The sequence below is a fragment of the Falco punctatus genome (assembly GCF_963210335.1).
Source record: "Falco punctatus genome assembly, chromosome: 6".
In the NCBI taxonomy this organism is placed as follows: domain Eukaryota; kingdom Metazoa; phylum Chordata; class Aves; order Falconiformes; family Falconidae; genus Falco; species Falco punctatus.
The window spans coordinates 17,186,877-17,200,125 of NC_137585.1; the positions used below are offsets into that span (position 1 = coordinate 17,186,877).

At 40.6% G+C, this 13,249-nt stretch overlaps 1 protein-coding gene across 3 annotated transcripts in view; it reads left to right on the plus strand.

The window, feature by feature from the left end:
• ITPR2 (inositol 1,4,5-trisphosphate receptor type 2) overlaps nt 1-13,249 on the plus strand; it is a 269,466-nt gene that overhangs the window by 195,871 nt on the left and 60,346 nt on the right. For all 3 annotated transcript variants that reach the window (XM_080392861.1, XM_080392862.1, XM_080392863.1), the window contains 2 exons: nt 4,469-4,564; nt 5,768-5,887. In XM_080392861.1, the coding sequence (XP_080248987.1) occupies nt 4,469-4,564; nt 5,768-5,887 (216 nt within the window). The remainder of the gene's footprint in view (nt 1-4,468; nt 4,565-5,767; nt 5,888-13,249) is intronic.

A 13,249-nucleotide genomic window follows, 5' to 3' on the forward strand; every position in this document is an offset into this window, starting at 1 on the left:
ATGTTGTATTTTATTTCCCTTCTCAGTGTCCTCTGAGGGGGAGGACAAAATGTAGAATGGGAGGGTGAACAGTAGATTGTGAGGGCTTGTAATTTTGTTTTGTGTTCTGTGAAGACTTGGATAGGCTCATAGGTAAGTTCCTCCAGTCTGTGTGCCATTGCGTGCAGAGGGGAGCTCTGCAGCTGTACTGCCTGCCAAGCAGGGTAGGATTTGCCCAGGAGGAGCCTTGGGTTATTGCCTTTTCTTGCCTTCTGAATGAAGTATTTCCACTGCATATGGTCTGTTTCCTCCCCAAAACCAGCAAATACTTGGTGGTAGCTGCATTGCATCATACTGACAGTGTTATGGATGTCTAATAAAATAATTAATACAGCTATATATTGTGTACAATGAAACTTTGAATCAACAGTGCTTTACACATGATTTTAATAACTAATTACATTTGTGAATGACAATGTAATTCAAGCCCCCCTCAAGCAAAACACTTAAGCGGACATTTAACTTTGAACATGCAGACATTTCTTTTGAAGTCCAAATTTCAATCTTGTAAAGACTTAGCTGCATTCACTCCAGTTCCATTTTGATTTGCCATTATCGTGAAAGTAGCAAGTGCTTGTAGAACATCTTTTCTGTGTAGTAACCAAAAATTAAGTTTAGAGACATCACTGCAAGGACCAGTTCACAGGAGGCTATACGTGCCTTACTCTTAATTAAACAGCAAAAATAGGGGTGAGTGATACCAGAGGTTCAAACTGTGGAAATTATTCTGATTTTACAGAACTGCAGAGTCATTTGGGTTAGAACGGACATCTTGCGATCATCTTGTCCAACCGTCCAGCTCAAGCTAGAGCAGGTTTCCCAGGACCATGGCTGGCTGAATATCTCTGCAGCTGGAGATGCTACAGCCCACCTGGGCAACCTATTCCAGTGTTTGATCACTATCACAGTAAAAAAGTGGGTTTTGTGTTTAGATAGAATTTTGTGTGTTTTAATTTGTGTCTGTTTGCCTCCTGTCCTCTCACTGGCATTGCTGAGAGGAGTCTGGCTCCCTCTTCTTTATTCCCTCCCATCAGGCATTTATACATGTTGATACGTTCCCTTTGATCCCTCACTACCCCAGGGTGACGAGTCTCAACTCTCAGCCACTCCTTATATGAAATATGCTCCATTCCCTTAGTCATTTTTCTGGCTCTTTCCTGGATTAATTTCAGTACATCCATATCTTTCTTGCACCGGGGACCCAAGAACCAGACACAGTGCTGGGTCAGATGTGATGTCAAGAATTAGGTCCAAACTAAGAAGTTACTGTTTTATATTTTGAGTGGCAATACATAAAAATAATATAGCACTGAGTTTACCAGGTAATGTTTAACATTGACAATCTGTCAGTGTTCATAGGCAGCTCTGGAGTTGCAAATACATAAATTTTGCAGTGAAAATACAAAATGCAAAGTATATAGGCCCACACGCTTACACATCCAAACAAGCTCAGACGCTGTTTTCAGGGAACATTATATGTTGAACTCATACCCTGCAACCAAAGCAAAGGCAATGCAGAATTGTATTTTCCCATGTCATCTTAATTTAGCTTGTTTTGCACATAGTTTGTGATGTGGTATTTAATTACATCTTCATGGCTTGTATTTTCCACTGGACTCCCAAACCTTTTAGTGAGCAGGGTAGACAGTGTTCACTGAGTGCACAGATGGCAAATGTTCTGTTCTGCCTCTTGTTGTTTTGAGTATGACCCCCGGCCTCTCTTACTGACTGCTGTTTAAGCCCTGGCACACAGTATGACCTCAATACCTGCCACTCTGTGTAGTGGCGGGATGAAGAGACATTGTCAGTCTAAGGATAGATGGGGTCTAATACGAGTGTCTTGTTGGCTTTTCTCATAGCACCTTACTCTGCTGTATGTAGTTGCTTCACACATTAATTTATTTTTCCAAAATTTTTATGAGGAGATGAGGTGGGAACCCGGGTAAAAAGAAATGAAGGACAGAAGTATTTTGGACTGTCCTGTTTGTAGTACCTGGGAAATGATTTTTCCTGGTACTAATGTGTTATGAAGAACTTTATGCTGTATTTTCCAAGTAACGGACCTCTTTTCCTCATTGCTATCTGGGGATGGAAATCAGATCCTAGGGCCTCAAAGCATGCAGAAAATGAGGAACACAATGCCAAATGAGCATCTCAATGTCTGGGGCACATGATCAGAGACAAAAAAACCTGGAGGATGTGCCTGCCTGCTGTAATTCTAGGCTATGGTATGCCACTTCTGCTGGTTCAGTAGCAAGAAGCTGGCTGTTGATGATGCAAAATCCTATCCACCCCACCCTTTACCTTTCCTCGCTTCCTGGAAGCTGCAGCAGGCTTCTCTCCATCCCCAGGATTGTCTGCACTGGGAAATAGCTTCAAAGTCCTCCTCACCCATGAGCAAGTAGACTGGTGCTTTCCTCCTTTGTTTCCTCTCCTTCCTTCTCAAGCTATTTGGCAGCCTGTCTTGTCCCCTTCACTCATCCTCAGTTTGAGATCCTGCCGGTGTTACCACAACTGACTTGGTTACAACTGCAAGGAAAAACTGCAGCAGAAAAGGAATCATCCAGTTCTTCAGAGCAGCACCCTGCTAGGAGTTTAATCCTAATTATTTTAATCCTACTTAATGCTATCCTTTCCCTCCATCTGATCTCATTCCCTGTGCATGTTAAACTTCTGCCGTGTAGGCTGCAAGGTAAAGAGTCAGACTAGACCTTTCCAGTGGGTGGTCCTGGTTTGATTTTGGAGCAAAATGAAAGGAGAGCTATTGAAAAATTCATATGGAGTCTTGTTCTCCTTCAGCCAGTCTCAGTCTGGTCTTTTCTTCTCATCTGTTATTTTTTGGTCCTTATCTCATTCTTGTGTTGGCAAGTCCAGGCCAAGTCTTCTGACTTCTCACTCGATTCCCAGTCTCCTCTCCCAGAAGGTCCTAGTTCCCTTGTCATGTATAAATCCTCATTCTGTTAATCTACCCTCTTTCCATCTACCCATTCCTTTTGCAGCTGACTTCTCATCCTACAGTCCTCCAGTTCAAGGTGCTAAGACCTCAGCTTGACACAGCCCTGAGCCAACCTGCTTTGGGCAGGAGGTGGGACTGCTGAAAGATTAGTCCAGAGGACAGCCTCAAATGTGTGGTTGTGTGATCCAGCCTGCATGCTTTTGTGATTCTGTGCCCACCAAGAAGAAACTCTGGGCCTTTAGCTATGAAACTAGCAAGTTTCTACAGTATGGTATTCAAATTGTAATTTTATAAATGCTTTTGGGTTGGACAAATTTGGCTGGCTTTCCTGGGGACTACAACTTGCATGATTGTGTTATCTTGGCCTCTAGTGCTCTAGTTTTTCAGCTCTGCTATCAAAACTTGGAGATACAAAAGATGCTTACAACAGAAGTTGCTTGATCATGTAGAGAGTATCTTCCCTTTTGCCTCAATCCCCAAAACATCTGAACCCTTGTCCACCAAAACTGCCCATACTAATTGTCTGAGGCACAGCCTTGCTGTGACGAATTTCAGTTTGAATTGCTGACATCTGGCAATAAGCAGCTGAGAACAAGGTTGTATGGTGGGTCGAGAGTTTTAAGGGCCCCTACCTGTATGACAGAGCTGCAGTCTGCCTCCAGCAGCTCGGTCGACAGTGGCAGATGATGAGGGGACACTGCGGCAGGTGAACCAAGGGAACCGTGCTCTGCCAGAAAGCGGCCAAACCTCCAAAACCATTCTTCCTCTCCTGTTCACGGCTGATTTAACTGGCAGGCAGACAGGCCTCTGAAGTCTGAGGCACTACTGGGTTACTGCTGCTAAAGCTCGTGCTGTTTAATCCTTGGGAGAGGTCTCTGTGAAAAGAAGCCGGTTGACAAAGTAAAGTATGTCTTTGTATGTTCCCCCAAGAATATTTGGTAGTGAAACAAAATTCCAGGAATGTATGAAAACAGTTTATTTTATAACCTTTGAAATAATAACCAGTCGGACTTTATAAAAACCAAAGGGGAAGGAAACCTGCCTGAGCGATGAAGCCTTTTGTGTAATATGTTTTGTAATTACCTCTGTTGAGTATGTTTTAACAGAAAGCCACGGCAAGAATTGCTAGGTGGGCAATGTGAAAAGGAAATCTAATACCCTTTCTTGTGCACAATGTAGTGCAAGGTGTTTAAGCTGAATATTTTTCTGTATTTTTCTATATATTTCTATATTTTTCTATATTTCAAATGCTTCTTCCAATGTAGTGTGCAAGGTTAGTTAGCCTTATGGTACGCTGACATTAAAATGGGAGAAAAACCCTATTAAATATGTCAGTAAAATAAAAGATGCAAGTAGTTTAAAATCTTACCCGCTAAAAAAGTGGTCCTCGTAATCTCAATTAAAACAAATGCAAGGGTCATTAATCCATGAAATAGATTTAAAATTTGCATTAACTTGGTTTTGTATCTCCAGAACAATGCCTCCAAGCTTTTGCTGGCTATTATGGAAAGTAGGCACGACAGTGAGAATGCGGAAAGAATCCTTTTCAACATGAGACCAAGGGAGCTGGTGAGAAAACTTCTGAATATTCATAAATCTTTTGGCTGAAAAAAATCTGTCATTAAAACATTTTAAAAATGACCTGCATCTAAGCTGAAAAGTGTTGGCAGCATATGGTGACACAATGTATCAGGATAGTACTAATTCACAAAAAGTACTTTAAAAGGATCAAGCATGCATGATTTCAGTCTTTACGACTTCATTATTTTTATCCGTTCCAAGCACTTTTCTGTAATTGTTTCCTAACTAAATTATCATACTCTGGTAGACTGTCTTCAAAGTACACTTTGTCAGGGGCTGGCAAATTAAGCTTGTACAGTTTGTGAAACAGTGCTAACAGAAACGTGTGTGTAGACATATAATATAGATATTTTACATACATGTATGTTTTTTATATATATGTCTCATGAACAAGAGATATAAACAGCTGTTGCTGTATTTGGAACAACCATGTTGCTTGTGTAGGTCTTCAAGAGTTGTAAATAGGTTGGAAATCTGGAGAAATTACTTCAAATCCAGTTGACCATGTAACAGAAGTGACTGAAACAATGGTTTGTGGGGGATCTGTGGGCATCAGCCCTGCCCTTAGACAGAGCCTGGTGGCCTGCTGGTTTTGGGGCATGATCGCTAACGTAGCATGTCAGCAGGATGAGACCATCCCTAAGGTGCAACTGCAGGATCAGGCCCTGCGTGGGGAGGAGAGGATTTCCCCCACATTGGTCCTGTAGGAGACTTCTGAATATTTTGGAATTTCCCCAGCACCCTGCCCAAATCCATATCTTCCTTTCTGTTTGGTTTAGGTATTTTTTTTTTCTGTTAAATTGTGTGGAGAATGCTGAGTGATGTTGCAACCTGCTCTATCCATAGGGAGATCCTGGCTGCACTCGAAGTGCTTCATAGCACTACCTGCCATATCTGTAGATCCCCTTTTAAAAGCATTTGTGAAAATACCTGCTGACAAAGGCTCAGTCTTCCTGTTTCTTTCTCATGGTGGCAGTTTTGATGATAAGAAAGGCAGCAGTTTGGAGCTTCGTACATACTCCAAGCTTGTCTTGATATAGAAAGTGTTTTTCCCACTGCTCGATCTTCTTGCGGAACTGCAGGGCACCCATCCAGGCTTGAGCTGAACAAAACAGTGTGTTCAAACACAGTGTGCTTTTTCCCCAAGAATGACATGTATTTCATTTTTCCCTCGTTGGGTTTGTGTTATAGGTGGATGTGATGAAGAACGCGTATAACCAAGGCCTCGAATGTGACCATGAGGAGGAGAATGGAGATGATGGCATCTCCCCAAAAGATGTTGGCCATAATATCTACATTTTGGCACATCAGGTATGTCTCATTTGTTGTGTGACTGCTTCCAGAAAAGTGTAATGTGGTTAATCTCTACAGAAAACCTGTCTGATCAATAAGGGGAGTTTTCCCTTCTGGTGATTTCTGGGTCATGTTTGTGTACAACATGACTGTGTCTGGAAAATTGCTGAAAGCAGAACAAGTGAGCAGTCTCGCTGTATGCATAGGCACTCCATGGCATTTGGTAGGCTCTACTTGTGTGAAATAATGACATAGAGCAAAACAGTTAATGTCCACTTGCCTTTGTCTTCTTTTAATGTAAACAGCTTATATCAATCAAATCTTAAATCTCATTATCATTATTGGTGTATTTTAAATAATAGCTTCAGTTATGATACCAAGTGAATTGAATTGCGAAGATTCCCATTATTTTAGATGTATTAGTTAGCCAATAAGAACAATGGGGTGTTTTTATTGTTTTCTCCTTTTGAATTATGTTGTAGTGCCCTCAAGCTTTTTCTGATCACTTTTGCTTTTTTGCTGGTAAAGGTAGAATGTACACTAAAGATTTTTATTTAATGGGATATTAATTCTTCAGAGCAGTTGATATCAAAATCAGTTTATTTTTCAATTACGTTAAGAGCATTGAAAAGATTTTGTAAACTAAAAAAATAAAGACCACATATTTCTTCAATATATCATAAATTATAGCATTTGGTGTCTCATGTAAGGACCAGATTTTTAAAAAATGTTTTTACTAAGTAAGAAGAAATAAACAGATGGGGATAGGGTGTGTTCTACATTCATTATGCTCATTAAGTGTTGTTAGGAATTGAATACTCAATGGAAAAAGAAAAGAAAATGATCTATAGTTACACCAGTATTATGCAATGTTATTTTCAAGCAAGGAATGCAAAAACAGTTACTGAGTTATGCTTGTGTGCTTGCAGCACATTTAAATAAGTAAGCCTTATGTTGTTGTTGTTGTTGTGCTGGTCCATGTTCTACTCTTGTGTTGTATGTAGGACTGTACATAAGGTGCCCATGGAAGATGACAGAATTTTTAGAAAGCATTTGTAGCTCTTTACCTTGTACGACTATTTATATATATATATATGTAACCTTGTACGACTATTTTATATATATATATATATATATATACTCCTTGTATGAATGCTTACAATGAAAATTTAAATGCCTGCCAAATCAAAATGTTGGTATTTTATGTTTTCTGCCTACAGTTTGTCTTAAATGACTTAACAGGACTTGCAACAGTGGAAAATAACTTTTGGGAAGTAGAATATAGACCTAAAGGTGTATATGAAGTGACTTCTGGGATCATTTTACAAAAGAGGTCACTACCAAGGATATACTAGCTAGCTGAGGTGTAGGTTAAGCTCCATCCCTAGATAGATATTCAGGGTGCTGTAGAGGTCCACAGTGCCACTCCACAGCTATTCCAAATGCCTGCTCCATAGTCGGCATTTTGGTTGCATAAGGCTGGTTATTTTTACAGCAATTTACTGAGCTCCTTCCTGTTCTGTAGAATTCAATGGCATGATTGGCTCTGTACGCTGTAAAAATATCCATCTTTTTACCAAAAAAAAGGACTGTTTTCCTTTTCTTACATTTCTGTAGCACAGTACGTGTGTGTGTTTACAATAGCTTTGCACCCATGTCAAAGCCTGTATCAAAACAAAGCAATGGAAGGGCAAGTAATTTGGGGCCTTTCTCTCTCGTCCGCTAATGAAAAGCTATGATTATTGGCACAAGGCTGCTGATCTTTGACCCCAAACTCTTTCCATGTGTGCCCTTTTGCTTGCCCTGGGATGGGCAGGATATGAGCGTAGTCCCTCCTCAGTAAGACCATTGTTGCTGGGTTCCTTTGCTGGCTCCACTCTCCAAACACCCTCTTATGCTTTGCTGTGTCAAAGTGGCTTTTTGGTGCCTGGGTCTTCCGCTTGGCTTAGCTGGCCCAATTTACATAATATTTCTTCGCTGTGCTCCTTACAGTTTCACAGTTTATCTGACTTGGTTTTTTCTACAACCAGTGTGGCTCTTCAGTCACTTTCCTGACCCTTGCTTGTGACCACTTGCTGTAGTTACAGCTCTTTGGTCCCTCTGTAATAGCAGAATCAAGACCAAGAGTTCCTCTTTTGTGCTGTTACAGCCTTCAAACACAGACAGTTTATTTTGGGGAGCTCAGACTTTCAGTTTTTGTCGTTGCACTCTTCAGGGCGATGGTGGGTTCTGCATTTTGCCACCACTACATCCTTCCTTGCCCTTCCTGTGGTTGATTTTACGAGAAGCAAAAGGCATTCTTGTAAATGTTTGACCCACAGTGCATAGAAAGTTATAAATGTGTCCCAAGCAAGGCTGAGATTTCTGTTACTAAATCTCTTTTACAGCCTCCCAACCCCTACCCCAAATGCATACACAGGCACACAGACAAGTGCATGTACGCACTTGTACATCACACACACACACAGAGAGGCACAGAGAGATCTGTGGGCACAGCAGCCTGGGACATGATGGTAAGACACTGACTGTTAAATATGCCATGTCATCACAGTTATGTCTCTTCCACTTTTTTCTCTGTCCTCTCTTTTCTTTCCTTTATTTCTTCGTCTTCCTCCAGCCTACCATGTTTCATAGCTGTGCTGCTTCCTCTGCACTGACTTCAGGCTGATTGGATGCTGCCACTCCTCACTTTTGCCATTAGACATACTGTGAGCAGAGAGGAGGAGGGAGCACCACTGAGAGAAAGCAGAACTGACTCATCTATGAGGAATTACCCTGAGCTTCACCCTCACTCTGCTGCCTGGCTTTGGGGTAGGGGGCTCCGTCCAGACGTAACTCTTCTACAGCCATTTGTGGAGGAGTGACACAAACTGGTACTTGAGGTCACATCCTGGAAAAATAAGCCTGTTATGGCTAGATAGGGAGCGTTCACAATTCTCTTTAAAATTCACAGAGGAGATCCTGTTTTCTTTGTCCTGTTCAAATGTCATGCTCAGAGCCAAGCCTTGAACTTGACATTGCTGATTTCGTAAAGTAGTCTCAGATAAATGCCAGTAGTGTGTTATGGATAGTTCCATCAGCTCTTACACCTCTTCTTTTCAAGCTATCCTTTTAAAAGATCGTGATAAAGCAGGCTACACTATGTTTTGCAAAGTTAGTAAGGCTGTCTGCAAAGAGACTTCAACTTGATGTAATATCTCTCTGTACAGATTACAAAAGCTTTTGACACAGTAGCAAAAAAGGTTTCATACTTACTAACTTCTGATGTGCAGAAGCATTAGTGTTGGAGAATCAAGTTTTCAAATGGTTACCAAAAAAAAAAGAAATCGTAAAAGGTTGAAGAAATCCTCTGGCTTTCAGATGACAGGTTGAGCTTGCTACCTGTTAGTTACAACAAAGTATTTCAGTAGTTTGTAAACTTAAAAAAAAAAAAAAAATGCTTGCTTTCTTGGAGTTAGTAGTATTTCTCTGAGGTTCATGACCCCTTTACATTTACCGTGAAGTGAGATAAGGCACTGGTTATAACCACAGGCTCCTGTAGTTTGCATGCATGTGTTTCTCTGTTTTTCAGCTAGATGCAAACTGTCTAAATCAGGCATGAAGCACAAGCTAATACACTGTACCTTTCAGCAGGGGCTTTATTTATGAGGCTTAGAAGAACGTGAAATAACTTTACATAGCTTCTAGTCAGCTTGCAGCACGGCAAGAATGCACTTTCATCTGCCTGTAGAGCTGTGTAGACATGTCCTTGATGTAGAAGGATGTGAGTGGGTAGGGGAGTAGGGAAGAAATTGTAATACTGTAACAAAATTTTCAGATTTTCAATGCCTTGTGACTTCTTCCATCTGGTTCCCAATGCTGTTGCAGGAGCACAGAGGTACTGACCTAGCGTGTCACCCCGTTCATGATGCATGTTCTGTGCTCTCAGACTAGCAAAATGTTTACTCAACTGCTCAATTTGAAATGTATGCTTAAATGCCTTGCTAGAGGGTGAGCAGCGTAGGTCTTGGAATTCCACAATACCTTTCTAACCTCCAGGTAAATAGAAGGTGGGTGGTTGTTTTTTTAATGAGGTTAAGCTAAAAACTTATTTAAATCACAACAGAGTACCAAACCTACTTATATTTATATGATTTCCTGGTGGCACCAAGACTTAATGAAAAATTGTTTCCTCCACCCCTTAAGGTTAGAAGGAATTAATACCACTTGGTATCAGCGCAGGTATACAGCATAAACTAACACAAGCTTGAACCAGGCTATCTTCTGGTAGACTAACACAGTTGGAAGTGTTGTTCTGTTTGTAAGTTCTTAAAATAAACCGAGGGAAAAGAGGTAGGATTTGCTATGAATTGTAAGGTTTTTGCTGCAGGTACTACTAAGAATACTGTAAGAATTGGACATCGTGAGTAAGTCATACTCCTTCCTCTCTGGTGCTAATTTTAAATCAGCTGAACAAAATAAGTCATTCAGCCTTAATAGCATAATTCAAGATTCGTCAAACTTGGGAAACTTTCTTAAGCTAATGTCTTATTGCCATATTTACTTCATGCAGTGTATTGCTTATCAGTGTATACACATGAAGAGTATTTGCTAACTAGGTGATTGAAGTGGTAATAATTGATGGTATGGATTTATAGTTTGGGAGTAGAGGTACACAAGGGGTACAGGCTATTTTTTAAAAGTTACTATTTTTGACATTTGAAATAGGAGTGGTTTGATAATGAGACAGATGTGATAAATTCATTAAGGAGAAATTAAAGTCAGTTTTTAAAAATCTAGCTATTCAAATATGTAAAATTCTAAGAAGCACAAAGCCTTTTGTTTTTGTGGGTTTCTGTTTAGCATGTCATCTTTCATCCAGTTTGAGTGCAGCAGGGGCTGGGAGCACCTTTATTTTCCACATTAATGCTATGCCTAGAACTGCATCATTCTAGGACTCGTACGCTAGAGCAGAACAAATAAATGACAATAATAATAGTGGTTTCAGACATTTTTAAGGATTAGTCTTCCTTTTTACATGATTCTGGAACAGTTAAAGGCTTTTGTAATTTTGCTTCCCCCTTGCTTAAAGCAGGTTGTATTACCTGCTGTTACAAGTAAAGACACCAAGCCAGAAGCAGGTAGAGACAGCAAGTCATTAGCTGTCATGGGAAGCAAATACAGCTTGCTTGGTCCCCAGTGCTTTGCTTTAACTGCTACATTGGGTTTCCTCCCATGCTCAGTTGATCCCAGATACTTTACTAATGAGGAAAATTGGCGTTTATCGAGAAGTGCATAGTCACTGAACACATTAGTACTCCCCGAGTCTTTTAAAGAGATCATGCTAACATATATTTTTCAGATAAACTTCCCTGTGCTGCTAATACTATGAATTGTTAAGGCAAGAAGAGTTTTCATAAGATAATGGGTACAAGTGTGTGCAAGTGTGTGAGGGAGGTACTGTAAAACAAGTTTTTTCTGGGTAGTTATTTTTGGTCTTGTAGCTTGGAGCAGCTGCTGACTTTACTTCACTTAGCTGTATTTTAACATTTGGACAGATGAACTTAGACCTTGGTCCTCCTTTTCCATTGTGTTTGTGTACATAAAATAAAATAAAATACATTTATTAAAACATATACTGTAAAGCAAATGTGAATTCTTGTACCTATCCCTTTATCTTGACTTGTGTATAATTCAAGTCAGGTCAAGGGATTCCGTGGCAAGACCTTGCTTAAAATGATGGGTATCGATCTTCCATGGTTTAATGTGTGGGGAACACAGGAAGTAACACTGTGAATGTGTGCCTCCAAATGTGAGATAGGGCCACTGCATGTAACTTGTCCTTTAGTGTGAGAACCCAAAGCTTTCTGAACTGACCGGGTTGTCCCAGGCAGACAAAACAGTTTTCTGGGTGAAGTGAGTGTGACTGTGGTCAGGGGTAAATTTGGGATGAAACTTAACCATTTAAAAAACATGTTGATGAAGGCAGCAGAAATTAATTAATACTGTGCATTGACAAGCACTTTCTATAAGACACAGCAGAGAAACACCTGGAATGCTATTTGGGATACAGAACAGGTGGAACCAGTTACAGCCCCCAGTTGTGTGCAGTAGGCATTAACTGGCTGAAGTGATAAGATCATGGCTATACCATGGAAACCAGATGAACAGAAGCCAAGTGGAAAAGTCTTGAAAGAACACGTTCACCCGTGATGGTGGTGTTGCCATTACTGACCTGTAACATTTGCCTAAAAAAGATCTCCTTGTCCCTGTGGGAGCTGTGAGTTCCTGGAGCATTTTGCTCTAAAAGGTAGGCTTATCCTCATCCAGATGGGAAGCAGCTTTCAGCTCCAGCAAGGATCCTCCAGAAGAGCTGAATTCTAGGGAACACACTGGTTCAGTGACTTTGTAAGCTTGCTGACCTCTTTCTGCCCATCCTCTGCCTCAAGAAGATGCTTTGCTCAAAAACAGAGATGTGGCCCGTTACTCCCATAAGTGACTCTCTTTACAAAACATTAGGTTGTGCCTGGGTTTTGCTGACAAAGAATTTGAGTCGATTCTCTTCCGTGAATGAAATGGGGCTTGGTTCATTTAAAGTTTTATACGTCTCTGACTGGTATCCTCTAAAAAAGTGGTGTCTTTGATGTATGAGAACAGGATTTTGGAAAAAAGACCCAAATACAAAAAGGTCTGAGCTTGTTGGTGTAAATGTCATGTACTGTACCAGAATCACTGGTTGTATTGAGTGAAAATATAGATCAGTCACATTTTGTGTAACAATGATCATTTTCAAATTTTGCAGCTAATGTGAGGAAGCAACAATTCACAGGTGTTATTGGAGATTGTCTTCCCAAGCATCCGATGGCAAATGAAGAAAAATTCTGTACATACATAAATAAACAGGACCACCTTTTGAGGCCAGATGATGATATTTCTATCCTTTAGGATAAACCTCTCCTTCAGGATGAATAGCTGAGTTTGTGCAACAAGGATGCTCCCTTTCTGCAGGACGGGTAGAATTTTTTGAGCTAAAGGACACTGGGTTTTGTAAGGCTTTCCTGAGGTTTGCAGGTTTGGGTGGTTGGGATTTTGGGGTGGTTTTTTTTGTTTGTTTCTCTCTTTTTAACAGAGAAACTCTTGCTGATATCTGTGCCAAAACAAAGGGCTAATGGGAACCAGTCCCAGGAGCCTTGACTGTCAGGGGACTTGTTTCAGGTCTGGCAGCCAAGGATACAACTTCTAGAACTTTTATGCTCCACATGTTGTTTTGTAGTTATCACCACGATGAGACAGGCTATGGCATCAAAATGACACTGGCTAATTAGATGTCAGCAGAATCAGAAACTGTTGCGAGGCTTTTATACTCAGATTGCCAAGATTGAAACAGAAGCCAATGACGCA